Genomic DNA, 27792 nt, shown 5'->3' with positions numbered 1-27792 from the left:
TGACCCAGGAGGCTAAGTCATTTAAAACAAAATCCTCTCTCCCTTTGACTTTTCATGGTATAATTAAACAAAGAAAGTATTAGCACCAAATTGGATTTTACGTCTTGTTAAACTGCAGAATTAGGTCAACTTAACTTAGTTCTTGAAAATGCTGATACTAATGCTTTCTACACCATTAATATAGAAAATAACATTGGCTGACTCCACATCATTTACATTGGAGTTTTAGAGGAGCTGAAGAGTAAGAGAGAATGGGGGCAGGAAAATATTTAAATTTCATACCCAGTTTTTATACACCTCACAAAATATTTTTAAATTGATATTTTATGGGCTTTGAGAGTAGGACAGCTAATAAGTGACACATTTAACTAACATCCATTTTCTCGGTTTAAAACATTGTAGGAATTTTGAAGAATCTGAAGATGAATTGAGGGATGAGCTGGTGGAATCACTAGAAAAAGTGATAACTTCTATGTCAGAGGAAGTCAGAGAGGTGCCAATCCAATCAGCAAACAAAGACAAACCAGAAGAAGAGAAAGCAAGCTCAGCTAGTGAAATTCATGGGAAACCTGATGAGGTTTTAGATAATAACACTGATCCATTTATTGCTGACACATGTAATGGAGAAGGCAGTCAGGAAGCAACAATCAGATAAAATAGGAGGCTGTCTGCTGCTTCAAGACTTTCATAAGTTGATGGAAGATACAGCGATAACAGGGCTAATATTTTAAAAACAGGTGCCTGGAATTAGGTTCCCAATCTGTATTTAGGCACCTGTGGGCACTCATCTGAAGCAAATGCGAGCTGCTGGGCATGCTGCACTTTTGACAATCAGGCCATTTATTCAAGTAGCTAAACTTAATGTTTTTTCTTAAGTCTCATACCAGAATGAAAAGCAAAGTCAGCTCCTGCTTGCATCTTTACTTGTCAATTCTGCCTCTTTATCCACTCTTTAGTACATTCCTAACTATTCTAAATGAATAAAGTGTACTCTTCCAGTTGTCATAGGCCCACTCCCCTAGCTCTCTTCCCCCAAATCCATCTGTTCTGTGAAGCTTTCCAGTCATATGTTGTCCTATACAGCTTGTAGCTCTTGCTAGTAAGCTAGATTTGCACAGCTCTTATTATATATAGCATCATTTACACTTAGGCTATTTTATAATGATCAGGGCTTGACAAATAATACAATCTACTCGCCACAGGCGCAGATCGCCTGACCCCCGCTCTTCTGGGTTACAATCTACTTGCCACAGGCGAGTAGATTGTAACCCAGAAGAGCGGGGGTCAGGCGATCTGCGCCGGTCAAGTTTGCCAGACCAGGGAAGGTCAACGCTAGCCCCTCTGTGCAAGACCTGGCAGGGCTGCCAGCCTTGTAGGGCTTCTGGGGCTCCCTGGTCCAGCAACATCTGTGATCCAGTAGGACCACAGATGTTGCTGGATCAGAGTTTCCCAGTTCAGAGAGGTTTATCCTGTAGCAGCAAAGTTTACTGGTACCACTAGGGTGTTATGTGTATCAATTTCTAATTAGAAGTGCCATTATGTGCCAAAAAAAAAAAAAAAAAAAAAAGACAGCTAGAAGAGGATAAAATATGACAGAGCTATTCCAGCTGCTATTTTCCTTTAGTCCCCTCAAATTTTAGATATAAGCTGTTCTGGATACTATTTAAGTAGAAGGAGCATAAATAAAAAAACTGATCAATAGTTTTTTCCTTTCACTTAGCTAAAATATAAAAAAACCTATGGTAGCCTATAGCAAGCTAGGCATTTCTGTTCAAAGCAGAAGTCTACTTCTTCAATGGTTTTACCAGTGTGTCTAGACTACTGAGTTTTTCTAAAAGTGGCCTTTTTAAAAAAAACTTCACCATCTAGACTGCTGTCACGTTCTTTCAAAATTAAATCGAAAACGCAGCATTTTTTTTTTTAAATTGGTAAACCTACTTTTACCAGGAAGAATGCCTTATTTCAAAAAAAGCGTTCTTGAACGCTAACAGTGGTTTTTCGAAAGAGAGCGTCCAGATTCCCTGGGTGCTCTCTTTCGAAACCCTTGTGGCTGTCTAGATGATCTCTTTTAAAAGAGGCTTTTTCGAGAGCTCTTTTGAAAACGCTGCTTTCAAAAGAGGTTTCTAGACTAGACATACCCTTAGATTGCTTCCATGTTACATGAGGCAGCAGTGAAAGCCTATTCCGCTGAATCACAAATATGGACTTATCTGATCAACTTTTCAATTTTCTTTAAGAAAATACCCAGGAGGATAGGAGAAAAGAAGTTGTCCTTAAGAGAAAGAAAAATGTTACAATAAGGGCAGCTGTTAAAAAAGGAGCAAAGGTCCTTGTATTAAGGACACTGTAAGATTAACCCTTAGTGAACATAATAGCTGAGGCTGCAAAATAGTAGGTTTAATCCCATTTGAGACAAATGTTAGGAAATGCAAGCAAAGAAACCTGTAAACAAAACTGTAAACTTTTCTTTTACCTTGTGAATGGAAGATACCTAATATAAAAACAGGTAGATTTATTTAAAATTTCAGTGAGGATCTGACCCTATTAAGGGCTGCAGCAGAAATACAAATGAGCATTCATCATGACAGTTTGTACTGAGAGCAAGTGAATATGTCACTTCAAAATAGTGTTTTACCATGAATACTGGAGAGATATTTGTCTTAAGCATCTGATTCTTACGAAAAAAATTGCTACAGCAAAGTGTTAATCTTTAAAAACAGAATCCCTCCACTGTAGCTTGCCAAATAACAGGCAGGGAAAACAGACTGATTTTAGCAAAGTCTTCCCAAAAAAACCCAAATCCATCAACTTTAAAATGAACTAAATATGAGGCCATTCCATGTGCTACTCTACTAACTCGTGAGAAAATATTAAACATGTAGTAAGTCTAGCAGTGCCCTGTAAGTTCACTGGAAAAAGAAAGTTAAGTTTCATGGAATGGGATTTCCTTTCTCCCCTAATAAAAATCCTTAAATGCAGAGAACCGATGTCCTAATAGAAGTATAGGATCTCTTTATTGCACCATGATATCATAGATTAAAAAAATATTTGTGGCATATATATACACAATAACTTTATGCATGTACACAAATGACAATTACTTAAATAACGGTTCTACAGACAATAAGAATGCAACTTCAAACTCTTGGTCAGCAAATCTGTTCACAGACTGACGAGCATTTTCTCTGATTTTCAGCCTCTTTTCAGGAGATAAGGAAAGGATATGAGCCATAGCCTCAGAATAATCGTCCTCATTTTCTGCTAGAAATCCTGTAATATGTCCTTCATAGGGTACCACAATATCTAGTTTGGGACCACCAGAATTGTGAGCCAGAATAATTGTGCCAGCTGCCATACATTCAACTATTCCTGGAAAGATACAAAATGTGTTATTAAAAATACAATTCTCAAATGTTCATAGAGCTAGCGGGACTCGTTCGGTGGAAGCATTTTTTCCCAGTGATTTTTTTTTTCCAAAATAGATACTTCTCAACATTTTGTAATGGGTTCAGTGAACAAATTTCAAAATATTTTCAATAATTAACCAACACCAAAATGTTCATAATTTTTTGGCAACTAAAAAGATGAAGATTTCAGCTAATTGGATAAAAATGAAGTTTTACTGAAAACAAAACTGTTTGCTCTCAGTTTTTTGGTGGTGAACAGAGGGAGACTGGAAAACCAGTTTTCTGTTTGTTTTTCCATATCAATCCTGCAAAATTTTCTAGAAAGATAACAGTTTTTTAAAATGGTGTCATCAAAATTTCTTTCGGAGGTGAAGGGGGAAGAAGGTGTATAGAAAAAAGGTTGCACTGCACTAGGCATTGCTAACCCAAGGGACTAATGACCGCTCAAGTCCAATAGTTCACTTTCAAAGACTACAAAAGTGCTGGAATTAAATGATAAATAGCATTTGTATATGATCACCAAATATTACACACCAGTCCTCAAAAGATATTCTGATTACTGCATTGTTGCAGTTCTAACTATTTTAAATGCTGCTAGTGCAAAAACTGCCAGAGGTAGAAAATAATGCTATAACTATATCCCAAAGCTTGTAATCATATTTTCTAAAAATAAAAGGCCCTGAAAGGTGAGCTGCTAAATGATCCTGCAATTTTGGTCCACAATCAAGTGGCGTGTATACGTGTTATGGCAGCCTTTGGAGAGGGGAGGGTGTGGTGTGTGTGTGTGTAAATGAGCAAAATGATACTTGTGGATTTAGAAGTTCACTATCTTGTGATCTGCCAGGACTAGAATTCATTTGATGGACAATTAGAAAAGCTTACAGATATTGAAGGTACTTCTAAGTACTCAGTCTAGACTAGCATTTTTCATCACTGCACAATCCTAAAAGAAAGCAGTGAACTATGTTACAATTGACACTGATGCCAATTTTTATCCCCTTATCCCAACAAAATGGAAGCATGACTGAAACGTCACAGCAGTTTTAGTAAAGGGAGAAATCTAATGGGGAAAGGCAAGAACGGAAGACAAAAACAGATTTTCACATGTGGAAACCAAGTGGATATCATAAACAAAGACTTGAGGGAAGTGAGAAGAAAGAATAGGCAAAGAAAGAGAATGAAAACTGTAAGAAGCAACAGAAAAGCTATCGATATTGAATGACAGGAAAATTCTTCTATCAGCTAGTGAGAGTATGGCTGTTTCTATACTGCCACTTTCAGTGCTAAAAATCTAGTCATTCAGGGATGTGAACATAAGAACGGCCATACTGGGTCAGACCAAAGGTCCATCTAGCCCAGTATCCTGTCTGCCGACAGTGGCCAGCACCAGGTGCCCCAGAGAGGGTGGACCAAAGACAATGATCAAGCGATTTGTCTCCTGCCATCTCTCTCCAGCCTCTGACAAACAGAGGCCAGGGACACCAATTCTATCCCCTGGCTAATAGCCTTTTATGGACCTAACCTCCATGAAATTATCTAGCTTCTCTTTAAACTCTGTTATAGTCCTAGCCTTCACAGCCTCCTGTGGCAAGGAGTTCCACAGGTTGACTACATGCTGTGTGAAGAACTAGTTTCTTTTATTAGTTTTAAACCTGCTACCCATTAATTTCATTTGGTGTCTTCTAGTTCTTCTATTATGGGAACTAATAAATAACTTTTCTTTATCCGCCCTCTCCACACAACTCATTTTATATACCTCTATCATATCCCCCCTCAGTCTCCTCTTTTTTAAACTGAAAAGTCCCAGTCGCTTTAACCTCTCCTCATATGGGACCCGTTCCAAACCCCTAATCATTTTAGTTGCCCTTTTCTGAACCCTTTCCAAGGCCAAAATATCTTTTTTGAGGTGAGGAGACCACATCTGGACACAGTATTCCAGATGTGGGCGTACCATAGTTTTATACAGGGGCAGTAAGATATTCTGTGTCTTATTTTCTATCCCTTTCTTAATAATTCCTACCATCGTATTTGTCTTTTTGACGCTGCTGCACACTGTGTGGAAGTTTTCAGAGAACTGTCCACGATAACTCAATCCAAGAATATGGGGGTAATTAAAATCCCCCATAAAATACCCAGTCAATATGGGGGTAATTAAAATCCCCCATTATTATAGAGTTCTTTATTTTGGTAGCTTCTCTAATTTCCCTCAGCATTTCAATGTCAGTATCGCTGTCCTGGTCAGGTGGTCGGTAATATATCCCTACTACTAATTTCTTATTATTGGAGCATGTAATTACTATCCATAGCGATTCTATGGAACATGTTGATTCATTTAATATTTTTATTTAATCTGATTCTACATTATCTTTCACATACAGTGCCACTCTGCCACCCACCCGGCCTGCTCTATCCTTTCGATATATTTTATATCCCGGTTTGATTGTGTCCCACAGATTTTCCTCATTCCACCAGGTTTCAGTGATGCCTATTATGTCAATCTCCTCCTTTAATACGAGGTACTCTAGTTCACCCATTTTATTAGACTCCTAGCATTTGTGAAGAACTTTAAAAATTTGCCATTGCTTATTTGTCTGCCCTTCCCTGATGCACTGGATTCCTTTATATGTAGTTGCTTATCTGCTCTGGCCCACGGTTTGTCCTCTCCCCTCCTCTCTTTCTGACTACAGCTTAAAGAATATCTATCAACGGAGTCTCCTCTAAGAGAAGTCTCCCTCCGATTTACGTGCATCTCTGCACCAATCGGCTTTCCCCCATCTCTTAGTTTAAAACACACTGGACAGTGAAAACACACCTTCCAGGCAACAAAAAACATTAGCACAGAAAAGCACCAGTATAAATGTTTTATCACTAGAAGCAGCAATCCTTGTGCTGAAGCTACCTCCCCTAATGAAGGGGGCAGAATATTTTTAAAGAGTCACTGCACTGCCCACATTACAATCACAGTGCTGTAACATGGACAGTGTAGACATACCGTGAGCTTCTAAACTGAACAAACAGGCTTTATGAATATCATGGTCCTGTACCATGTGAGTTGCTACTTTTGTTTAATGTAGGCCAGGTCTGCACAACAAGAAAAAGCTGACTTAAGAGAGACACAACTCCATCTACGAGAAAGCATAGCTGGAGTCTATATACCTTAAGTCGACTTTCTGCAGAGTCCCCACTGGGGATGGGAGAAACTCATGTTGACTTTCCTTACTTCTCATGACCCTGTGGAATGCCAGAGTTGTCAGGGGGCGCCATCAGCGGTCAATTTAGTGGGTCCTTAATAGATCCACTAAATCAAACCCCAGATCGATCTCCATGTCAATGTAGACCTGCCCATAGTTTAGAAATGACTGATTACATTAGTTTAAGCTTGTGGAAGCCACATCCAAGTAAACAGTCCCTCCATTATGATGCAAGCTTGTCTCATTCAGCATACACGACAGAGAGGTATTGTTCGTCTTACTTCATTCCACAAATGGGGAAAGAGCAAGGCACTATTTGTGTGTCTCCTTCATGTTCATAAAGCAAGTCACCACTCCCACCTGAATTCAGATCCATACGCTGCTTAGAGCCAAGGAAAAGTACTCACCAATTCCAAAATGCTCATTCCACATGGTGTGTAGACCTATAGTTGCATCAGCCAGATATTTCTTTAGTTCCTCAAATGGAATGTTTACTTTGAACTCCACATTTCTCTCAACTCCTAGCTCTTCACAAAGCTTTTTAAGTCTGTTTACACGCTGCTCATCTTGTTGGTTACGACAGCCTCCAATCAGGATGAGCTTTGGCAAGATCTGCTGCCCCACAGTCTTCTTTTCCAAGAACTTAGCAAAGGCTCTGATTTGCAAAGGATGGTCCTTCTCAGGCCTGAACTGTCCTAGAGAAACAATGGAATATTCTGTGGTGCTCTTTTCCTCATGTAATGGAATATCCAGGAATGTCTGAACATCACAAGGTGGATACACAACACTTGTGCAAGCTCCAGATCTCCAGAGGGAAAGGATGTGATTTAGGGTCCATGAAGAATTAACCATAATGACATCACTACGAGAACCAACCAATCCATATACAAAAGCAAACAAGTAGTAATAGATGAGTTTAAATTTACTGAGAAGGGGATTCCTTGTAATAAAGGCTGCATTGTTAAATCTGGCATTCTGACTCCTAACCACAGAAAGCATGTCAGTGCTTATAGTTGGATAATGAACATAACACCCAACATGGCAACCTCCTAAGTACTTAAACAGAGGCAATGTGAAGGCATAACCCATTGAGTCAATGTAAACATCGGGAACATACTTCATAAGAGCTTCCCAACCAAGAAACACAGACCCTAAGCTTTGACCTAGCAAAGTGAAGTGGGGGTAAAGAGAGGCTTCCACAAGGTAACGTTTTTCTAGAAAAACAAATTTCACAGGATGAGTTAATTTGATGTTGAATCTTCTGAAAGCACCTTCTACAATCTGTTCTCCAGTGACATCTTTATCGCCAGTGTAGACAATATATATTGCATCCTTGTACCTGAAAAAAGTACAGTGAAGAATTTCTATAAATATTTGTCAAGTTATGCAAGTGAGATTTATTTCCTTCTCAAAATTACCAGAACAACAAACTTTGTGTCTTGGTCTTAAACTGCATTTCTGGAGCCTTGCAATGATTTGATCTGCAAAAATGCATGGTTGTTTTTTGGTTGATTAAAAGAAATCAGGGATGTTAATTTTCAATTAATTAACTGATCGAATAGTCGATGGGATTTCCATTGACTATATGATTAGTCGATAAGGACTAGCACAGCTTTCCGTCTTTGAAGTGTACAGGAGCCCCAGCAGGCGTTCTTGTGCATTTCAAAGGTTGCAATGAGGGAGTGCTAATGGGAGCCGGCTTAAAAAGATTTCAAGGCTTGAAACACCGTGTGGAGCTCCACATGGCGTTTCAAGCCTTAATCTTTTTAAGCCGGCTCCTCCCAGAACCCCGTTCTCTTGCCCCCCTTGCTGTCTCTTTGATACAAGCAGCGGTGGTGGGGGTGAGGGGAATAGTCGATTAGTTACTTAGATCCCTAAAAGAAATCATGTTGTTATTCAGTAAAATTCAACTTGAAGGCCAGGATATTTGACAATCAATGTGTCACAAGGGAAAAGAGGTTTTAGATGCAGTATTTTGAATGCTTCAGGCAATTTTGGATTAGATATAATCTACTCAAATGTATATTGGAAGCTAAAAAATTGCATACATAATACCACAAAGTATCAGGAAAAATCAAGTTTCAGTATAAACTTGCCTTTGCTATGCATGTGCACTTACTTTTTCTGCAGGGCTCTAATAGCACACCATAGGACTCTCTCTCCTCCACCACCTGCATTGCAATACGGATGAAAAAATGCAACAACCAACTGATGTTTCCCATCTTTTCCTGTTGAGGCCAACTGATTTTTCCTTCGTTGTACCCACAGCCGTATTCCCCACAGTAGTACAACCAAACACAGACATAAAGCTCCACTTAGAAACAGGCCAGGGATGAACAATGAGCACAGCAACCTGGAACAAGCAGGGGAAATTTAATTAAAACATAATTTAAAAAAATAATATCTTTAAGAAAATGACTAAATACAATAAGTACAACATATAGTTCCAAGACAATTTCTCGAGTTATATTCTTTCAGGGTAGTTAATATCAGCACCTTGTTTTAACGGCAAGTTTATTACTGGCTTGTTTTCAAATCTCTGCTTGGAAGACCACAACAGAAAAAATGATTACAACTAAGCTATGGAGGAGATCTAAAATTATAATAAAAGTAAAAATTCCAAAATTTATCTCTGACATGACTCCAGAGAGTATTGCAAAAACATACTGATAGGGCAGGTTATTTCATCCTTCCCTTCCTCCTCACCTGTTTGTTCCATCCACCTGTTACAGCTTCTTATAACCTAAACCAGTGATCACCACCCAGTCAATCATGATGACCTGGTCAATCCTGAGGAGTATCCCAGTCTATTGTGATCTCTGCTGGTGGAACGAGGCTGCTACTAAGGCAGGCTTTCTGATTGCCTTGGCTCCATATCGGAAGTATTCAGCATAGCCCCATTGGTTGAGGATGCAAGAGGACAGGAATTTCTGCACATTGTTCCTGCCGGCAAGCACAGATCCCACACAGCTCCCATTGGCTGTGAACGAGGACCAGTGGCCAATGTGAATGAGGGCAGTGGTGCAGCAAGAGAAGGGCAGCACGCAGAGCCACATGCCCTCCTCCCCTGCTGACCGGGGCCTTCTGGGAGCGACATGGGCCTGGGACAGGCAGGGAACTTGCCTCAACTTCGCTTTGCCACCAACTGCGAGTTGCTCATGGTAGGAGACCACAACCCCTGTCCCTTCTTGCATTCCAAACCTCAGCCCTGAGCCCCTTCTCAGAGACAGTATCCATTCCTGCACCCAAAGCCTAGTTCTGCTGGCATCCAGCCCCTGCCTATAGGGCTCCTGGACTCCCCACGGACAGAAGCTGCTCCAGACATGATAGCAGCCCCCTGCTTGTTGTGTGTCTGGATTCTCTGCTGATAGAGGCTGCTCCCGACAAGAACAGTCCCAGCCATGGTGGGCCCCCCCAGGTAACTGGTTAACCAGAATCAGTAAGCATCAACTGTTTAGGGTTAACCTTTCATATCCCCCCTCCTGTACCCCATTTGCCTACCCCAGGTTCAGCCTGGAGCCCCTCCTACACTGTAATCGCCTCGGCCTCAGCCCACAGTCAACACCCCTTCCTGAACTCCAAATCCCTACCCCAAGCCAATGAAAATGAGTAAGGATGGGGAAAGCAAGAGACAGAGAGAAGGGGTTATAAGATGAAGTGGGCAGGGCTTTGTGCAACGGGCAAGGTAGATACTGGGTCACCCTTACATTCAGAATGTGATCTTGGCCATAAAAAGGTTGGAGACCACCAACCCTAGATTATGAACTCTGTGGGGCCAGGACAATGTACAATGAATTTATTCCACTTTCTATTGAAGATATAAAACTATTGTACCAACAGCAAACTAAGCATCTACATAGTCAGTGTAAGCCCATGTTATAGATGGGGAAAACTAAGGTACAGAACTATTAAGTGACTTGTCTAAATCTGACAAATGAGTGAGAAAGCTAAGGACAAAAATCAGCATTCCATATTCCTGCTGCTGCTGGAACTTAGTCCCCATGCTGAGACTGCTGCTGGAGCTGGCTCCCAGCCTCCACCCTGAGGCTGCTCTCACTGTTGGCTTCCAGCCCCCATCCTGAGGCAGGCTGGAGCAGGCCCTGGGTGATGCTTACCAGGTAACCAGTTACCTATTCACATCCCTGTTAACCATCTCTGTGTGGTGTTTCTGAGCAAGTGGGAAAAACCAAGATGTCACCTCCAGACTACAGCGCATAAGAAATTTGTGGTAAAATTTTCAAAAATGGCTAAGTCACTTGGGAGCCTAAGTTCCATTCTGACAGGTGACTTATGCACCGAGGAGCATCAGGCCTGGTCTGCAGTACAATGTTAAGTCAGCTTAACTAAAGCTCTGCACAGATACATTTGTATCCGCATCTGTATCCACAAAAACAAATCATGGACATAAAGCAAAGAGCCAAGGACCTACCCCACCCAAGGCTGTGAAAAGTGCCTGCCTCGGGGGATGTAGTCCCACCCGGCTGGAGCCCTGGGATAATTCTTACACTGACCTAGCTGCCAGTTCTGAGAGAGGATCCCCTGCAGCGATGGGAGAACCAACCCCTCCTGTTGCTGCCGAGTCTGTATTTAGCGTTGCCACCTATAGTTTGGGCGACTGTATCCGGGCGCTATTTATGGTCCCCAGGTGCTTAGTTTTTAATCAGAAAGTCTGGCGGAAAAGGGGCCTTGCAGCGGGCTCCACGGGGTGCAGGGAGGCGCCCTGCCATTAACCTGCGCCAGCCCCAGCTCCGTCGGCGCTGCCTCCTACCTGCAGGCGATGCCCTTGCCAGGCCGAAGCAGAGGGAGGCCCGCAGGGAAGGGAAGAAGCTGGGGGGGGGGGGGTGTTGAGGGGAGGAAGCGGCAGGGTCTCAGGAGTCCAGTTACCAGCTCCCGGGAGGGTCACCATGGAGAGAAGCCGCAGGCTCCGGCCCGCACACGGCGCAGCCGGACGCTGCCGCAGCGCTCCCCGGGCCTCGCCCGCCGGCAGCGGGACGGGCGCCGGACAGAGCCGGGAGACACGGCGAGGCAGCGGCCGCTTCCCCTGCGCGAGGGTAACGGCGGGCGGGGGAGGGGCTCTGGGCAGAGGCGGCGAAACGACTTCCGCTCGCGCGCCCCTCACCTGACCAGCGAGCAGAGACACAGTCCCCCCATTGCCATCTTGGGCAACGCCGCGTAACCTTTCACCTCGGAACCGATCGCGCCGCGGGAAGCGCGGCTTGACCTCAGCGCCTTCCCCTATTGGCTCTCGCAAGGAGCGTCGGGCTTGAAGGGGGCGGGGCTGATGGTGGGCGGGGTCAGAACGTTAGGACGGGGGGAGGGGGTAGGTGTCTCTGAGAAGGGGCGTGGTCTCAAGTGGGCGAGGCGTGCGGGTGACCGTCCTCCCAGCTGCGCCTTGCGCTTGAGGAGCCGCTTAGGAGCGTCCTGCTGGTGATTGGCCCTTCCGCGCTCCCGCCGGTCGCAGCTCCCTCGCTCCACGGTTATCGCTGGGCAGCCGCAGCCCAAGTCTATGAGCTGGCGGTGGAGTGGCCCAGTAACCTGCAGAGCTGCCCCCAAGCAGCCCCTATATGCCACCCCTCACCTCCCATAGCGTTTGTTGCTCAGTCAGGGACTACTGGCCACTGACTTCCCCACTGGGGATGTTCTCCCCCCACCCCAAAGGTGGGTGCAAAGGAGGAGAAATGTGTTGAATGTGGAGGTAAGATAGAGGCATGTCTCTGCCTGGGCTGCACAGGTTTATATGCAATGACACAGAAACGTGCACTGTATGTGGTGGAGGGGCACGTGTTTTACAACGACAGGGTTCTACTTGGTTTAGTTAATGCATGGGAACTTATCACAAGGGAAAATCCTGTTTCTCTTGGGGGGAAAAAACAGTCTTTTTATGTCAGTAAAGATATAACCAAGTTGGTGTGGAGTGGTGTTGATGGGCATATTATATTTCTGAAACTGGTAATATTATTAAATATTGTTTAAACAAACAGCATCCTTTTAAATTAATAAACATGAGGATTTTAAAAAGGTAATAACAAAGTTTTGACCCTAGTCCATTAAAAACTACTTGTAAAGAAGAAATTATGCTAGAAGTAATCCATTAGCTCCAAAGAGGCAAGGTACCCTGTTTTGGCCCTGCTTCTGCATTAGTAGTTAGCACAGACTCTTCTGCTTATGCATTCATAAACACATTAGCAGATCCTAATGCAAGATTTTCCTCTTTCTTATCACATTTCCATTGTATATTAATTGTCATCTTTTACAAGCATTATTTCCACATAATGGCAAAATGATATTCGCTTTCCTTGTTTCAAATTACACTTGATCTCTGGCTGCCTGCCAGATAAGCCTAAACAAACAAATGGTATAGTTTCCTGGCAAAGTCCATATGTAACTCATTAACACTGAGATTTAATTGCACGTATACTTCAGAATATCCAGTGTCTACTTCCCACTGTACATAGACACACAAATTGTTAGATATGATTTCCAATGAAGGGTGTTTTAGTCACTCTTTGGTTGTTATTGTCATCTTTTTATTTGAGCTTCCATTTTGTCTGCATTGAGAGACAATGTACACAGACCAAAGGTCAAAAATGAAATGGAATGTGAAGGGGAACTTCTCCCCATAAACTTAGGTTCACTTTCATGAATGCAGAAGACACAAAGATGACGTAGTTGTAGATAAGGTGACTTACTTTAATAGGCTCAGGCATAATGTGGGCTTGTATTAATGAAACAACTCAGAAAAAAACTACATAGCAAAGCTGGAGAAAGATCGCTCATTGGCTTTGTCTCAACAATGGCTAAGCATGCTCAGAAAAGGATTCTGAAGGGCACCCTCTCATCAGGAGTCTTTCAGGTACTGTTCACAGAGAGAAACACAGATTTACTGAAAAGTATATGGTTTGAAAAGATGAAAAAGGCATAACAAAGTTGTAGTGTTGGGTTCTGTGTTACTAACAGAGCAGCAGATGGCGGGGCAGGAATGCCTACAACTATTTTAATGACAGTTTCCAGTATTATAAATGGGTTTTTAAATAAATGAATGTTAAACGAATTAATAACTCAGTAATAAGAGAAAATGAAGCAGAAATGTGGGAATTTACAAGCAAAGACTTTAATCCTGCACTTAGAAATGCTGTGTTGTTAGAGTATTTTGACTGTAGGCTTACAGTTTATATAGTGCTTTCTGTTTTCAAAGTATCATTAGTTATTTGTCACAGAACAGTTAGTATGTTTTTTTTGCTATATATAGATTAATCTTGCACTGAAATAATGGTAATGAATCCCACACCTTTCCTGTAGTGGAGTAAGGGTGAAACTGGCTAAAACACAGATGGCAAAATCTAATCAGTTGCAGTGCAGAGAATTTCTAAGGTCCTATGTGAAGCTGAAGATAAACGTCTTCATCTCCATTGTAGTATCTGCAGTGTATCACATGACAGATGCAGATGAGTGAATCCTCACTGTACATGTTTTGTTAGTCTTTAAAATGCTACTAAACTATTAGGCTGTGTCTACACTGGGTCACTTATTCCGGAAAAGCAGCCGCTTTTCCGGAATAAGTTGCGAGCTGTCTACACTGGCCGCTTGCTTTTCCGGAAAAGCAATGACGATCTACTGTAAAATTGTCAGTGTTTTTCCGGAAAAACTATGCTGCTCCCGTTCAGGCAAAAGTCCTTTTCCGGAAAAACTGTTCTGGAAAGGGCCAGTGTAGACAGCACAGTAGTCTTTTCTGCAAAAAAGCCCCGATCGCGAAAATGTTGATCGGGGCTTTTTTCCGGAAAAGCGCGTCTACATTGGCCACGGACGCTTTTCCGGAAAAAGTGCTTTTCCGGAAAAGCATCCTGACAATGTAGACGTGCTTTTTCCAGAAATACTTATGACGGAAAACTGTTCCGTTTTAAGCATTTCCGGAAAAGGGTGCCAGTGTAGACGTAGCCTTAGTCTGTAATAGGAAAAAGTTAAAAAACAACAAACTCGGCTACCCATCTGAAACTTTTGTTTCCAGTATGTTACAAGTCAAGGGATTTTTTTATATTTTGAAGAGCTTTCTGTTTATTTTGTGAATAGAATCAGTGATCTGTCTGCCTCCATAAAGACAGAAATGGCTGTTCTGTGTCATACTTTTGGCCAGTCTTGCTCACTGAGATTCTGGAGCTGTTAGGGGTTCTCTGAGCCAGGACTTGTGAGTTAGATCACTGTTTTTCCTGACTGGTATAAACCATTAAAGTTCAGAACTACTGGGTCCATTGCTGGTAAAATGTGTCACCACATCCCTGTGCAGGGAGGCTGGATGCCTGTTGTCCTCAAGGCAGCTATTGTGATAATTTCTTAAATCAAGAATCGTACTTGAGGCTGACGACTTGCTTCACAAATGGGAAGTTTGATCCATCACTGGGAAGGCTGTCGTAGGAAACGTCAATTTCTTGATTCATGACAATGTAGATTTTGATCTGTTTGGTTTAGGACTGAGTTTGGGGATAGAAATACCCAAGATTATGTTGTTAGATTTGTCAGCTATCCTTGATAATACTGATCGTGGGTTTTATTGGGACACCTCTGCTTTTTAGGAGTGACTGAAGTTGGTGTGGAGTACTTCCAGCTGTCTATATTTTAGAAGCCCAAAAGAGTGGCTAGCGGTATTGTGCCTTTGTTCCAACAGTTCTTGTATGTGGAGCAGGCACAGCAGAGGCCAATTTATATTTTCTTCCTGCTCAAAATGAACAAGAAATTGCTAGGGCAGATAATGAGGAGATGTGGAGCTGCACTACATTCAGAATACTGATGATACTCAGCTCTGTATTCTCCTTGTGACAGGATCCCTGGGATGCAACTTAGGCCTGTGGAATTGTTTAACTGCCCAGACTTAGCCATCTCTCACTCAGCTTTGCTAATGACAAGCAGCAAACCCCTCCGGGTGCTGTTATCATTGAGCTGAATCACATGTCGAGCCTCATGCCTAGATAGATTGCATGAATGCTTCCAGAGCCATTCACGCATCACAAGAGAAAGGCACCAGCCAAATCCTCCCAGCCTGATACCTCAGGAATATATCGTCTTGCACTGCTCAAGGCGCTCCTGGGCTGCCCCGCCGCCGGCTTCCCCCGAGGCTTTGCAAAGCTGTGGAGGGCCTCGGGCGGGGGGGCAGCCCAGGCGCGCCTGGGATGCCCTGCCGCCGGAGCCCCTCCGCGGCTTTGCAAAGCCTCGGGGGAAGCCGGCGGGGGAGGGGGGGGCATCCCAGGCGCGCCTGGGATGTATACCCAGCGTACAAGACGACCCCCGATTTTGGGGGGATGTTTTTTAACATCAAAAGTCGTCTTGTACGCCGGAATATACGGTAAGTAATTTCTCACATAGCTAGAAGCATTGTGTTGCTAAATGCAATGACTGAAGTTGCAAGAAGATTGGAATGTGATGAGACTGTGAGACAGTCACAGAATTTAATTTGCATACTACAACTACTAATAATCCTGGAGTAATATAAAGCTTTTTCAGGGCTTAATTCAGAGGACCTGTCAGCAGTGACACAGCTGTCCATATGCCTCCTTATGCTGCTTACCACTGGACTAGATAGGTGCACATTCTGGTCTAACTCTTCCAGCTCCTCATTAAGCGCAAGTAAAGGAAAATGCAGGACTATGTAGCACTTTAAAGACTAACAAGATGGTTTATTAGATGATGAGCTTTCGTGGGCCAGACCCACTTCCTCAGATCAAAAGTGGGTCTGGCCCACGAAAGCTCATCATCTAATAAACCATCTTGTTAGTCTTTAAAGTGCTACATTGTCCTGCATTTTGCTTCAGCTACCCCAGACTAACACGGCTACATTTCTATCACTATTCCGCAAGTAAAGGAGGGAGTTCCTTTTTTATTTAAAGGAATATTTTATTCCTTTTGTATTTTAAACAGCAAACTGTGTGCCTAGCAAAAGGAAAGTTTGCAAACTGAAAACTGCACATTCTGCCTAATCTTCTGTTTTAGGGCCATTTTGATCCCATAGTCTTAGGAAGAGTACCCATACCCTGGAGGTCCTGGGTGGATCCTCCTAGTTCTCCCTGCAGTTGATGGCCTAGCCGTTTTTATCTTAACTCCTTTGAAGCTCTCTTATCTGTGTCATCTGTGCTGCTTTGTTCCTTATCAAGTTTACAGCCTCCTTTGGGTATGTCTACTACATGCCACTGCCAGCAGAGGCATGTAATCTAGACATACCCTTTGATTTAATTCTTTGCTTCCAGTCAGGTAGCAGTAGAAAACCGTACAAGGACAGTGATAGAAATGTAGCCGTGTTAGTCTGGGGTAGTTGAAGCAAAATGCAGGACAATGTAGCACTTTAAAGACTAACAAGATGGTTTATTAGATGATGAGCTTTCGTGGGCCAGACCCACTTCCTCAGATCAAATAGTGGAAGAAAGTAGTCACAACCATATATACCAAAGGATACAATTTAAAAAATGAACAAATATGAAAAGGACAAATCACATTGCAGAACAGAAGGAGGATGCGGGGGGGTGGGAAGGGGGAGGAAGGAAGGTAAGTGTCTGTGAATTGCTGATATTAAAGGTAGGGAGAGTGGGATGTTTGTGAGTTAATGGTATTACAGGTGATAATTGGGGAAACTGTCTTGATAATGGGTGAGAAAGTTCAAAGACTTGTTAAGTCCTTGTCCGTAAGTGTCGAATTTTAACATGAATGACAGTTCAGAGGATTCCCTTTCAAGTGCAGATGTAAAAGGTCTTTGTAGCAGAATGCAGGTGGCTAAGTCATTTAGAGAGTGTCCTTTCTGGTTAAAGTGGCAAGAAACTGTTTTCTCTTTGTGATCTTGTCTAATATCTGTTTTGTGGGCATTAATCCTTTGGCGAAGTGTCTGAGATGTTTGTCCAATGTACATAGCAGACGGACACTTTCGGCACATGATAGCGTAGATTATATTTCTGGATGCGCAGGAATATGTGTTCTTGATCTTATAACTCACTTGGTTAGGTCCAATAATGGTATCAGCAGAATGAATATGTGGACAAAGCTGGCAACGGGGTTTGTTGCAAGGGAAGGTACCAGGGTTGGTATTAGTGTGGTATGTCCTGTGGTGGTTGGTAAGAATCATCTTGAGGTTAGGTGGTTGTCTATAGGAGACTACTGACTGAGTTACACATTGTATACATAAGAATAATGCAGATATCTTCCAGTTCAATAAAAAGATGATGCCACATAAAATTTGCATTGTTCTGTCAGTTCAGAGAATTAATAATGGTTTTGTTTCTGAAGTCCCTAATGTGGCAAAACTAAAATGACATCTTATATAAAAAGATAAGTTTCTACTTATTTTAATTTATTTTTTTAAATCACAAATTATTTAACTTGTGATTTCAGCCTTAATGAAAGCTGCAGGGTTGGCAGCCCCAAGGGCTATATTTCACATATTGCATGTGTGAACTTATCCCATTTTCAGAATATTACTAATTTAACACCTTGAGCATGCATAGCAGCAGAGCTTGTAAATGATTTCCCATTAACTTCAGTGAGAGCAGAATTTGTCTCTGATGTGTTAATTTATTTTTATCAGAGTCAGAAAAAGAAAAGGCTTGTCTCCGCAGGGCTGTCTTTAGGATTTATGGGGCCCTATGCAGTACTATTAAACTGGTGCCTCTATGTTTGATGGCAGCTGAGGAGGAGGACGATGGTTTTTTTAGAGACGTGATTTATATAATCTTCAACAACACGCTAATTAAATATTTTTAAAAAATTTTTTAAACTAAGGTCTTGTAGACTAACAAATTCATAAACTGACCGGGTTTGGCAAATGCCTGTAAAATAGCTTCATTACCACATGAATGGTTCTTCCACAGGTTCTGCTAATAGCTCTGGCAGGCTTTTTCATTTTCAGGTTAACTAAATCCTCTCCCAAGGAAGCAGAGCCAGGAACAGGAATAGAAAGAGGTAGATGGGTGGACATTAAGACCGAGTGGTACTCCAAATCTTTGAGTGTCCTGCTCATCTGCTTATTCTGCATATGGGTAAGGAGGGCTCTATGTCTCTGAAAAACCAAATACAAGACAATGTAGCACTTTAAAGACTAACAAGATGGTTTATTAGATGATGAGCTTTCGTGGGCCAGACCCACTTCCTCAGATCAAATAGTGGAAGAAAATAGTCACAACCATTTATCCTTTGGTATATATGGTTGTGACTATTTTCTTCCACTATTTGATCTGAGGAAGTGGGTCTGGCCCACGAAAGCTCATCATCTAATAAACCATCTTGTTAGTCTTTAAAGTGCTACATAGTCCTGTATTTTGTTTCTGAAAAACCAGGCTCTCAATACATTTAAAAGGCAGAGCCGCAGTGGGGTTAGCCCTCTTATCGACTACTAGTCAATGAAAATTCCATCGACTAGTCGATTAGTCAATTAAATTTAATATTCCTACATCCACCAATGTGATCTGTGACTATGCCATAAAGTGCCAGCAGTGCTCCTTTGCCATGTATATTTGCCAATCTCTACAACAGTGGTCTCCAACCTTTTTACACAGAAGATCACTTTTTAAATGACAGACCAAGCCAAGATCTACCGCCCCGCCCCTTCCTTGAAGCCCCGCCCTCTCTAGTCTCCTCCTCTCCATCACTTGCTATCCCCAATCCTTATACTGCTGCTTTTTAAAAAAGGTTTTTCAACATTTGGAAGTGGTGCTCAGCCAGGGTGCACCACGCTCCACGTGGGCTGGTGCAGAGAAGAAACTGCCTGGCCAGCTGGCTGTGGCCTTCATCCCGGAGGAGGCTGAACCGTGCTCCAGCTGATCGGGCGGCTTCCCCTCTGCGCCTGCCCTCAGCTGGAGCTAGATGCAGCCTCCCTGGGCTGAGCGCAGGTCAGCTGGGCTGGAGGGAAGAGAAGTGGCTGCCCGGCCATCTGGCGATGGTGCTCAGCCAGGGTGCACCGAGCTCCACATGGGCAGGTGCAGAGGTGAAGTTGCCGATCAGCTGGAGCTTGGGGCAGCCTCTTTCAGCTGAAAGCCACAGTCAGTTGGCTGGGGTGTTTCAGCCCTCCTGGCCTCTCAGCTCCCACCATTCCTTGCAGCTACTCACCTGTGTTGTTGCTTGGTGAGTAGCTGCTCCTCAAATGAGGAAATCTAATGTAAATGTATTGCGCAGGCGCGCAGTTCAGAGAGGGCTCAAGAGCTACTCTTAGAGCTCCTGAGATCTACCGGTAGATCACGATCTACTGGTTGGTGACCACAGCTCTACAACAAAGGATTAATGGACACAAATCAGATATTTGAAATGGTAACACACAGAAACCTGTTGGGAAACATTTACGCTTTTCCAGGCGCTCACTAATGGATCTAAAAGTGTCTATATTATTTCAAAGCAATATCAAAGGGAAGCTGCAGAACTTGGTTTCATTTAGAAGTTTGACACCTTGAATAGAGGTTTAAGCAAAGACCTGACCTGGCTGAGCCACTACATTCCACATCCTAATGAAAAGCCAAGCACCAGGTACTTAGAATACTTACCACCCACTCTATTGGCCTCATTTAGCATGGACTAATTGACGATATTGTTTCTCCATTTTTTCCCTACTCTTTCCCTCCCCATCCTCTCTCTTTCTCTGATATTTATTTGGACCCGGGACCCATTAATTCCATTCATCTGAAGCAGTAGGTTGTGCCCACAAAAGCTCATGACACCACCTATGTTTTTTGTTAGTCTCTAAGGTGCTGCAGGACTATTCACTGTTTTTTAAGTTTTTTCAGTTACAGACTAACATGGCTCCCCCTCTGAATCTTAATGGTTAACGTTAACTGGTGGGAGCTGGGGACTCACCATGGAGAGGGGCTGCTCTGGCTGGGCCGGAGCAGCCTCTGCCTGTAGGGCACCCTGGCCTGCCATAGGCAGGGTCTGCTCTAGCCCAGCCAGTTTAGCCCCTGCCTATGGTGGGGGGGGGGGGGGGAAGGAGGGGCACTCCATCCTCCCACCCCCTTTAATCAATTAACCCATTAAACAGTATGTTGAACCACATTCTCCTTGTCACACCCTGGGAGGGGAGCAGATCAGGGCCACACAAGGTCTCTTCTGGGGCTGCACACAGGAGATGTGTATGGAATAGCATTTTTATTTTGCACAGGTGACAGAATACGGATTACTAAGGTCCTCATCTGGAAATGAATTCCATGGAATCAAATCCTTTCAAAGCCTATTGAAACTTGTGGGGATCTGCTTGGGAATAGGTGTTTAGAATAAATAATGTATCCTTTAGTGTATATGGTTGTGACAGTTTTCTTCCACTATTTGATCTGAGGAAGTGGGTCTGGCCCACGAAAGCTCATCACCTATTAAACCATCTTGTTAGTGTTTAAAGTGCTACACAGTCCTGTTTTTTGTTTCAGCTGCACCAGACTAACACGGCTACATTTCTACCACTGTTTAGAATAATTTTATATAGTGTGGGTACTGAGAATATTGAGGATTGGGGTTTAAGAAAAAAATGTGTATTTTTAGCTTCTAAATTTAATGCATGCAAATAGCTTGCTAATATAAAGCCACTGGTCAGTAATCAAATATAGAGAAATTAGAGTAATTGCATGCACGTGTATTCATATGACAGTCATGTGGTCTTTAATACTTGGTGGTACAGTTGAGTGCTTTCTTTGCTTGCTGTATGCATTACAATACTGTGAACTTGGCATTTCTACAGTGGTGCCCTCCAAAATGCATGGGAATATATGTAATGAGGAATTTTAGCTCATTTGGGTACACAGTAAGTTTTTCTACGTCTCTTGACTGTGCATTACTACTGCTTTTTTATAATTATTAATTACAGAGCATCATGAGCATATATAGCATTATTCAGTAAGCAAACTATGCCATTTACAAAGCTTTTTGCTCCAATGGGCTTATAGTTTAAGGTTCACACAGGGACAGTACAGAATAATACAAAACCAGCGGCAGAGAAGTGGATGTGTAAAATGTAAGCTGCGTATTTAGGAAGAAACATAGGTGGTGTGGTTTTTACTAGTATGTGGTGATTGTTATTGAACACAATAACTTTCTGCTGTTCGCCATGGTCCGTGCTGGCCTCAAGCAGAGGCTGCTTCATGGCAGCCTTCCCTGTCCCCCCCCTCGCTGCCTCTAACAGAGGCAGCAGCATGGGATAAGGGGGGTGCAGGCAACATGGTAGAGATGGTGCTTAGGGGAACTGGCTTTTAATTGGGGAAGGGCAGGACCTCAAGAAGAAGGGGTGGAGCTGGGAGGGTTGCCTCCCCCAGCCCTACGTTCACCTACCACCCATGTCGCTGCTCAGGGTCTGAGGCAGTAATGGCTTGTAGAATCTTGCTGAACATGTCATTCCAAGTTCTCTTCTTTCTCCTCCTTATCTAGCTCTGGCATTCCACTGGTATAGAGGGGGATCCCCTCAAGTCTACAATGGCAGCAGCTACAGGTAAAACACACAGAGAACATAAGAACGGCAGTACTGGGTCAGACCAAAGGTCCATCTTGCCTAGTATCCTGTCTGCCAACAGTGGCCAATGGAAGATGCCCCAGAGGGAGTGAACAGAACAGGGAATCTACAAGCAGTCCCTCTCCCGTCACCCACTCCCAGCCTCTGACAGAGACTAGGGACACAATTCCTACCCATCCTGGCTTATAGCCATTGATGGACCTAACCTCCATGAATTAATCTAGTTCTTTCTTGATCTCTGTTAAAGTTCTGGTCTTCACAACCTCCTCTGGCAAAGAGTTCCACAGGCCAACCATGCACTGTGTGGAGAAAAACTTCCTTTTGTTTGTTTTAAACCTGCTACCTATTAATTTCATTTAGTGACTCCCTAAATGTTAAATAGGATGGGTCCCAGGACAGACCCTCGGGGGACCTCTCTCACTCGGAAAACTTATCATTTATTCCTACCCTTTGTTTTCTGTCTTTTAACCTAGTTCTTATGTTATGGAAACAAGTAAATAACTTTTCCTTATTCACTTTTTCTACACTAGATTTTATAGACCTCTATCATACCCCCTCTTAGTCTCCTCTTTTCTAAGGTGAAAAGTCCCAGTCTTTTTATTTAATCTCTCTTCATATGGAACCCGTTCCAAACCCCTAATCATTTTTGTTGCCCTTTTCTTAATCTTTTCCAATGCCAATATATCTTTTTTGAGATGAGGCGACCACATCTGTATGCAGTATTCAAGATGTGTCCAGTCCTGAGGTGGTGATGTGTACCCTGTCAATATGGGGATAGTTGAAATCCCCCATTATTATTGAGTTTTTTACTTTGATAGCCTCTCGAATCTCCCTTAGCATTTCATAGTCACTATCACCATCCTGGTCAGGTGGTCTTTAATTTATCCCTACTGCTATATTCTTATTACTGACAGAGGTACTGCTGTCAGTATATTCACAGCAGAAAGTGAAAATAAGATTCAGAGGTCACTTCCCTCTCTCCCCTAATGTTTTAAATAAGACATGCTCATTGACGGTTTTGCTTTGGTGTGCTTGTGCTCAGCATCAACCATGGTGAAGCATGGCCCACTGGGGTGAGGAAATTGACGAGAGAATTGCTAAACTGTATGGGTATGTCTACACTACCCCGCTAGTTCGAACTAGGAGGGTAATGTATGCATACCGCACTTGCAAATGAAGCCTGGGATTTGAATTTCCCGGGCTTCATTTGCATAAGCGGGGAGCCGCCATTTTTAAAACCCCGCTGGTTCGAACCCCATGCAGCACGGCTACACGGGGCATGAACTAGGTAGTTCAAACTAGGCTTCCTAGTTCGAACTACCGTTACTCCTCGTGAAATGAGGAGTAACGGTAGTTCGAACTAGGAAGCCTAGTTCGAACTACCTAGTTTGTGCCCCGTGTAGCCGCGCTGCACGGGGTTCGAACCAGCGGGGTTTTAAAAATGGCGGCTCCCTGCTTATGCAAATGAAGCCCGGGAAATTCAAATCCCGGGCTTCATTTGCAAGTGCGGTATGCCTACATTACCCTCCTAGTTCGAACTAGGAGGGTAGTGTAGACATACCCTATGAGACTATGAGCATGGATGACATTAAACACTGGCACCATTTTCTTCAAGTGATAGTGATTTAAGCTGGTATCACACTCCTGAGGGAAACGAAGGCACAGAGAACACAGCTGCTGCTAGCATTCCAAAGCTTCCCAGGTCCATATACTGCTAGTCTGTTGACTGAAATGATTCCTGCCAAAGTTATCACTGGGAGGAGTGGGAAAGTGTCAGTGTGGATGAAGAAATAAGGCTCCCATCCCTAAAAATCTTTGCGGGAGGATTACAGGGTATCTCCATAAAAGTTTGATTGTGATCTCTCAAGAGGATTCAAAGAATATCCCTGCACGTATGAACAACTCCCGATGCCACTCTTCCTCCCCCTTCCCCTCGACTCCCAATTCCAGAGGAGAATAAAAAGCAGAGAAACATCTCTACTTCTCTTTGTTGTACCAGTTCCTCTTCTAGTATGAGTAAATGGCTGAACAGTCATTAGCTGTGTCCTGATTATGATGGGGGCACCATCACTGTAATAGGAAATAAATTTATACTCTTACCTGAAGTTCTTTCTCCAACATAGGGCTCCACTGTGCTCAACAGACTGGACTTTGTGGCACCTCCAGCAGCTCTAGCTCACAGCATAGATGGAGCCCCCCTTTCATTTGTCCCCCATCTTCCTCCTCCTTATAGTTCATGGCAGGGGCCTGTGATTTGGGCTCCTTAGAGGTATCTGTGGTGCTGTACGGGGTGGTGGTGCAGTTTACCCCAAGTATGGGATTTGGCTCTTTGTAAAAATGGCAGGTCTGTCACTCGGTCTCAGATCCATTGTTGCCTTTTCAGGCCTTATGGGTGTGTATGCAGTTCCTTGGCTTTCACATGGCATTGCTGCTGGTTCCGGTTGTACTCCTTCCTCCTCCCGCCTGCAATCTGCTCAGAGATATCCACGTCTCAGTGGCTGGTCTGTATCTGTGCTTGCACAGCCTTTTCTCACCACAGGCCCAGGATATCCAATATCTCCTGTCCACTCCAAGCTAGAGTATATCTGGAGCAGGTAGCAAGCCTGGTCAGCTGGGCAGTTGCATGCACCAACGAGGTGTGTTCGCCAAGCTAGAAATCAGGAAAAGGCATTTCTAAAATGTGTGAGGTTGTAAAGCAGGGGTGGGCTTCTAGTGTCCGTGACTGCTTGGCAGTGGAGTTCACAATTATGACCAGAATGGTTAGTCTTGGGCATTGTGGGACAGCTGTTGGAGAACTGTTAGGGATGACATAGGTAACATTGTGTTTATATTTGCTCAGCACATTGACGTCTGCACATTGACCGTGGCTCAATGATTCTGGGACAGGTGGTGTAAGTATGTTGGCATAATGGAGCGCTGACATAGGTGAGTAGCTAATTTAAGAGTAGATACCTGCAAGTCAACTTTGACCTACAATTGTAGTATAGACTAGGCCTTACACTGTATCTGAGAGCAGAAGTTGGCCTTTGCTTAGGATCAGAAGAAGCATTTGAGTGTGTATCGTAGGTGTGGGAAGGCTCTTCCCAACCCTGCCTATACTCCACCTCCAGGCCTCTGGAGCAGGCAGGCCTGGGGGCCATGCCACCTGTCCTCCTGGCACCAGAGCCACTCAAGCTACACCGCCTGCCCAGTGCTGGAGCTAGTGGCTCGGCAGGGGGAGACATATTAGTCAGAGCAGGCTGGGTGGTGTGGTCCGGGGAGTCTGAGGCTGCCCAACCAGGCCCTCCGGGGTTGGAGGAGGGGGCCTGAGCTGCACTGCCCATCACTCTGGGGCTGGGGGAAGCAGAAGGGGGTGTGCCACTTGGTTGTCCGGGGGCAGAGCCTTGGGCTGCACCACCTGTCCATTCTTGGGCTGCACTGCCTGGCTGGCTTGCTCTCCGGAAGGGGATGGGGGATGAGGTTGTGACTCCTGGCTGACTTGCTGGGGACAGGTAGATCCTGTGAATAAAAATGGACTAGGAGAATTCTCGGAATCTGCATGATCATTTCCCCTTCATGGAAAGAACTACGAAAGACTCATTAACAAAGCCCGGAACCTACTACTGGTAGGCAAAAGGACAAAATAATGTGAAGGTTTTGTTTTCTTTCTTGTATGAGTCTTTCCGTTAATTACAGTGGAAGTAGGCTGGGGCTAGCTTGCTCAGGTTTACAGATCTGCACTCAATTTTTCTACTGCTTGTATTCATGGCTTAAGCTGGTATTGTGGGTTTGAATCTGGGGTTTATCAGGTTTGTGTCTGATAGTCTAAGGCTGTTAGCAGCCCTGGAAGAGAAGAAAGGGATATGAATAGATAAAGGGATTTTTGATATAAAATCTGATGTAGCTCCTTTGTAGCCCTTATCTTTAAGTCTGCAGGGGAGGAGACTGGAGCAGGGGAGGCTGTGATGCTGCTGCTCTGCTCGCTTTCCAGGACAGGGGGAAGGGGCTAGGAGCATTAGCCTGGGGCAGTGGCCAGTGACTGCTGTGGGAGGGGGGCTGGGAGTGCTGGGCATAGGGTAGCTGCCATAGTGGGGGCTGGGTTCCACTAGGTGTGGAAGGGGAGGGGCTTGAAGCAGAAGAGACATGGCTGGGGTTAGCAAACCAGGGGTTCACCCATGAGGACATGTTAATGTGAAATTAATCAGTTTGTGTTTGTACAGAATTTTGGTGAAAGATTCTTATAAAAATGCTACATTTTGTCAGCTTACAGTTTAAAGGACCTGATCCTGAAGCTTTTGCTTGGGTTGGGTAAAGAGCTCAACAGTCTTAGGTCTCAATTGTACGAGGTATCGAGTGTCTTCACTAATTGCTGCTTGATCCATTCTCTTGTTCTGTTGAGTGACAGTTTAAGGTTTCTGAGCAGGGAGGTTAAGGATTTTTTTTAAGGGAAGGCAGTATTGGGGAGGGGCAGGAATGTTTCGCACCAGTCCAGTGTGTAGGTACAGGTCTGAATACTCCACTCATATCTGTCCCCTTTGCACTATTCAAAAGGTGTAGAGTAACCCAAAGTTGGCCACAGAATTGGCTAGCAGAGAATTCTCTTGTGTTAATGCAGGTATGCCAAATCTGGGCCCTGGATCTCCCTTGCCTTATTAGGCCTACTTCATCCACCATGATTCAATCAAGGACTCTGCCTTTGTGGTATAATATAGAGCTGGTAGGAAGCAGCTTGCTGAACTCTCAGAACAGAACTCTTGCATTGAGCAAAGCTAAAATTTTGGAGATAATCTAACAATTTACCACTTTTCTTTCATTGGGGGTTAAGGGCAGTTAGGTACTCTCTACCTTCTAGGATCAAGCCCAAAGGTTTTGACTAAAAATGTCCTCTGAGGAAAAGGGAATTGTTTCTCTTTGGCAGAACAGACCTTGGTTCACATTGGAAAATTCATTGTTTTGCTGAGAATTGGACACTATCGGACGGAGTGGGCAGCATGTTGTTTTCCCTTTTCCCAAGCTTTCAGAGTGTTTAATTGCTAACAACTCCTCTGTCTCTGTGCGCAGTCAGTCAGTCAGTCATAGAATCATAGAACCAGAGAGCTGGAAAAGACCTCAGAAGGTCATCAAGTCCAGCCCCTTGCTCTAGGCAGGACCAATCCCAACTAAATCAACCCAGCCAGGGCTTTGTCAAGCCAAGACTTAAACACCACTAGGGATGGAGACTCCACTACTTCCCTAGGTAACCCATTCCAGTGCTTCACCTCTCGCCTAGTAAAATAGTTTTTCCTAATATCCAACCTGGACCTCTCCCACCACAACTTGAGACCATCACTCCTTGTTCTGCCATCTGTCACTATTGAGAACAGCCTTTCTCCATCCTTTTTGGAACCTCCCTTCAGGAAGTTGAAAGCTGCTATCAAATCCCCCTCACTCTTCGCTTCTGCAGACTAAACAGACCCAAGTCCCTCAGCCTCTCCTCATAGGTCACACACTTCAGCCCTGTAATCATTTTGGTTGCCCTCCACTGGACCCTCTCCAATTCATCCATATCCTTTTTATAATGTGGGGGCCCAGAACTGGACACACTACTCCAGATGTGGCCTCACCAGAGCTGAATAAAGGGGAATAATGACATCTCTGGATCTGATGGCAATGCTCCTCTTTATGTAATCTCATATGCCATTAGCCTTCTTGGCTACAAGGGCACACTCTTGACTCATATCCAGCTTCTCATCCAGTGTAACCCCCAGGTCCTTTTCTGCAGAACTAC

General features: G+C 43.8%; 3 protein-coding genes across 4 annotated transcripts in view; 2 read left to right on the top strand and 1 right to left on the bottom strand.

Moving 5' to 3' along the window:
* Positions 1–2353, top strand: part of NEK5 (NIMA related kinase 5) — a 43305-nt gene extending 40952 nt beyond the window's left edge. The window contains exon 23 of the mRNA XM_075919100.2: positions 403–2353. Coding sequence (XP_075775215.2) covers positions 403–655 — 253 coding nt within the window. The 3' untranslated portion in view covers positions 656–2353. The remainder of the gene's footprint in view (positions 1–402) is intronic.
* A 144-nt stretch (positions 2354–2497) lies between these two features.
* Positions 2498–11853, bottom strand: ALG11 (ALG11 alpha-1,2-mannosyltransferase). Its single transcript, XM_075919101.2, has 4 exons — positions 11718–11853; positions 8718–8951; positions 7006–7937; positions 2498–3369 (listed from the first exon to the last, which is right to left on the bottom strand). Exons 1-4 carry the CDS (start codon positions 11753–11755, stop codon positions 3098–3100), a joined length of 1476 nt encoding a protein of 491 aa, XP_075775216.2. The 5' UTR covers positions 11756–11853; the 3' UTR covers positions 2498–3097.
* Positions 11854–11948: 95 nt separating this feature from the next.
* The window catches only part of ATP7B (ATPase copper transporting beta), a 77543-nt gene continuing 61699 nt past the window's right edge, over positions 11949–27792 (top strand). Inside the window, exon 1 of one of the 2 annotated variants that reach the window (XM_075919099.2) lies at positions 11949–12293. Coding sequence is in view for 1 of the 2 variants with exons in the window: in XM_006124896.5 (XP_006124958.4) it covers positions 13323–13451 (129 nt within the window). In the remaining variant the exon portion in view is untranslated. Of the gene's footprint in view, positions 12294–13274; positions 13452–27792 lie in introns of those variants that run through there. The other variant, XM_006124896.5, reaches the window with a different exon arrangement.

The sequence above is a fragment of the Pelodiscus sinensis genome, chromosome 1 (assembly GCF_052426305.1).
Source record: "Pelodiscus sinensis isolate ZL-2025 chromosome 1, ASM5242630v1, whole genome shotgun sequence".
Lineage (NCBI taxonomy): Eukaryota > Metazoa > Chordata > Testudines > Trionychidae > Pelodiscus > Pelodiscus sinensis.
The sequence above is the reverse complement of the archived record's forward strand: the minus strand, read 5'-3'. Positions and strand labels throughout refer to the sequence as shown.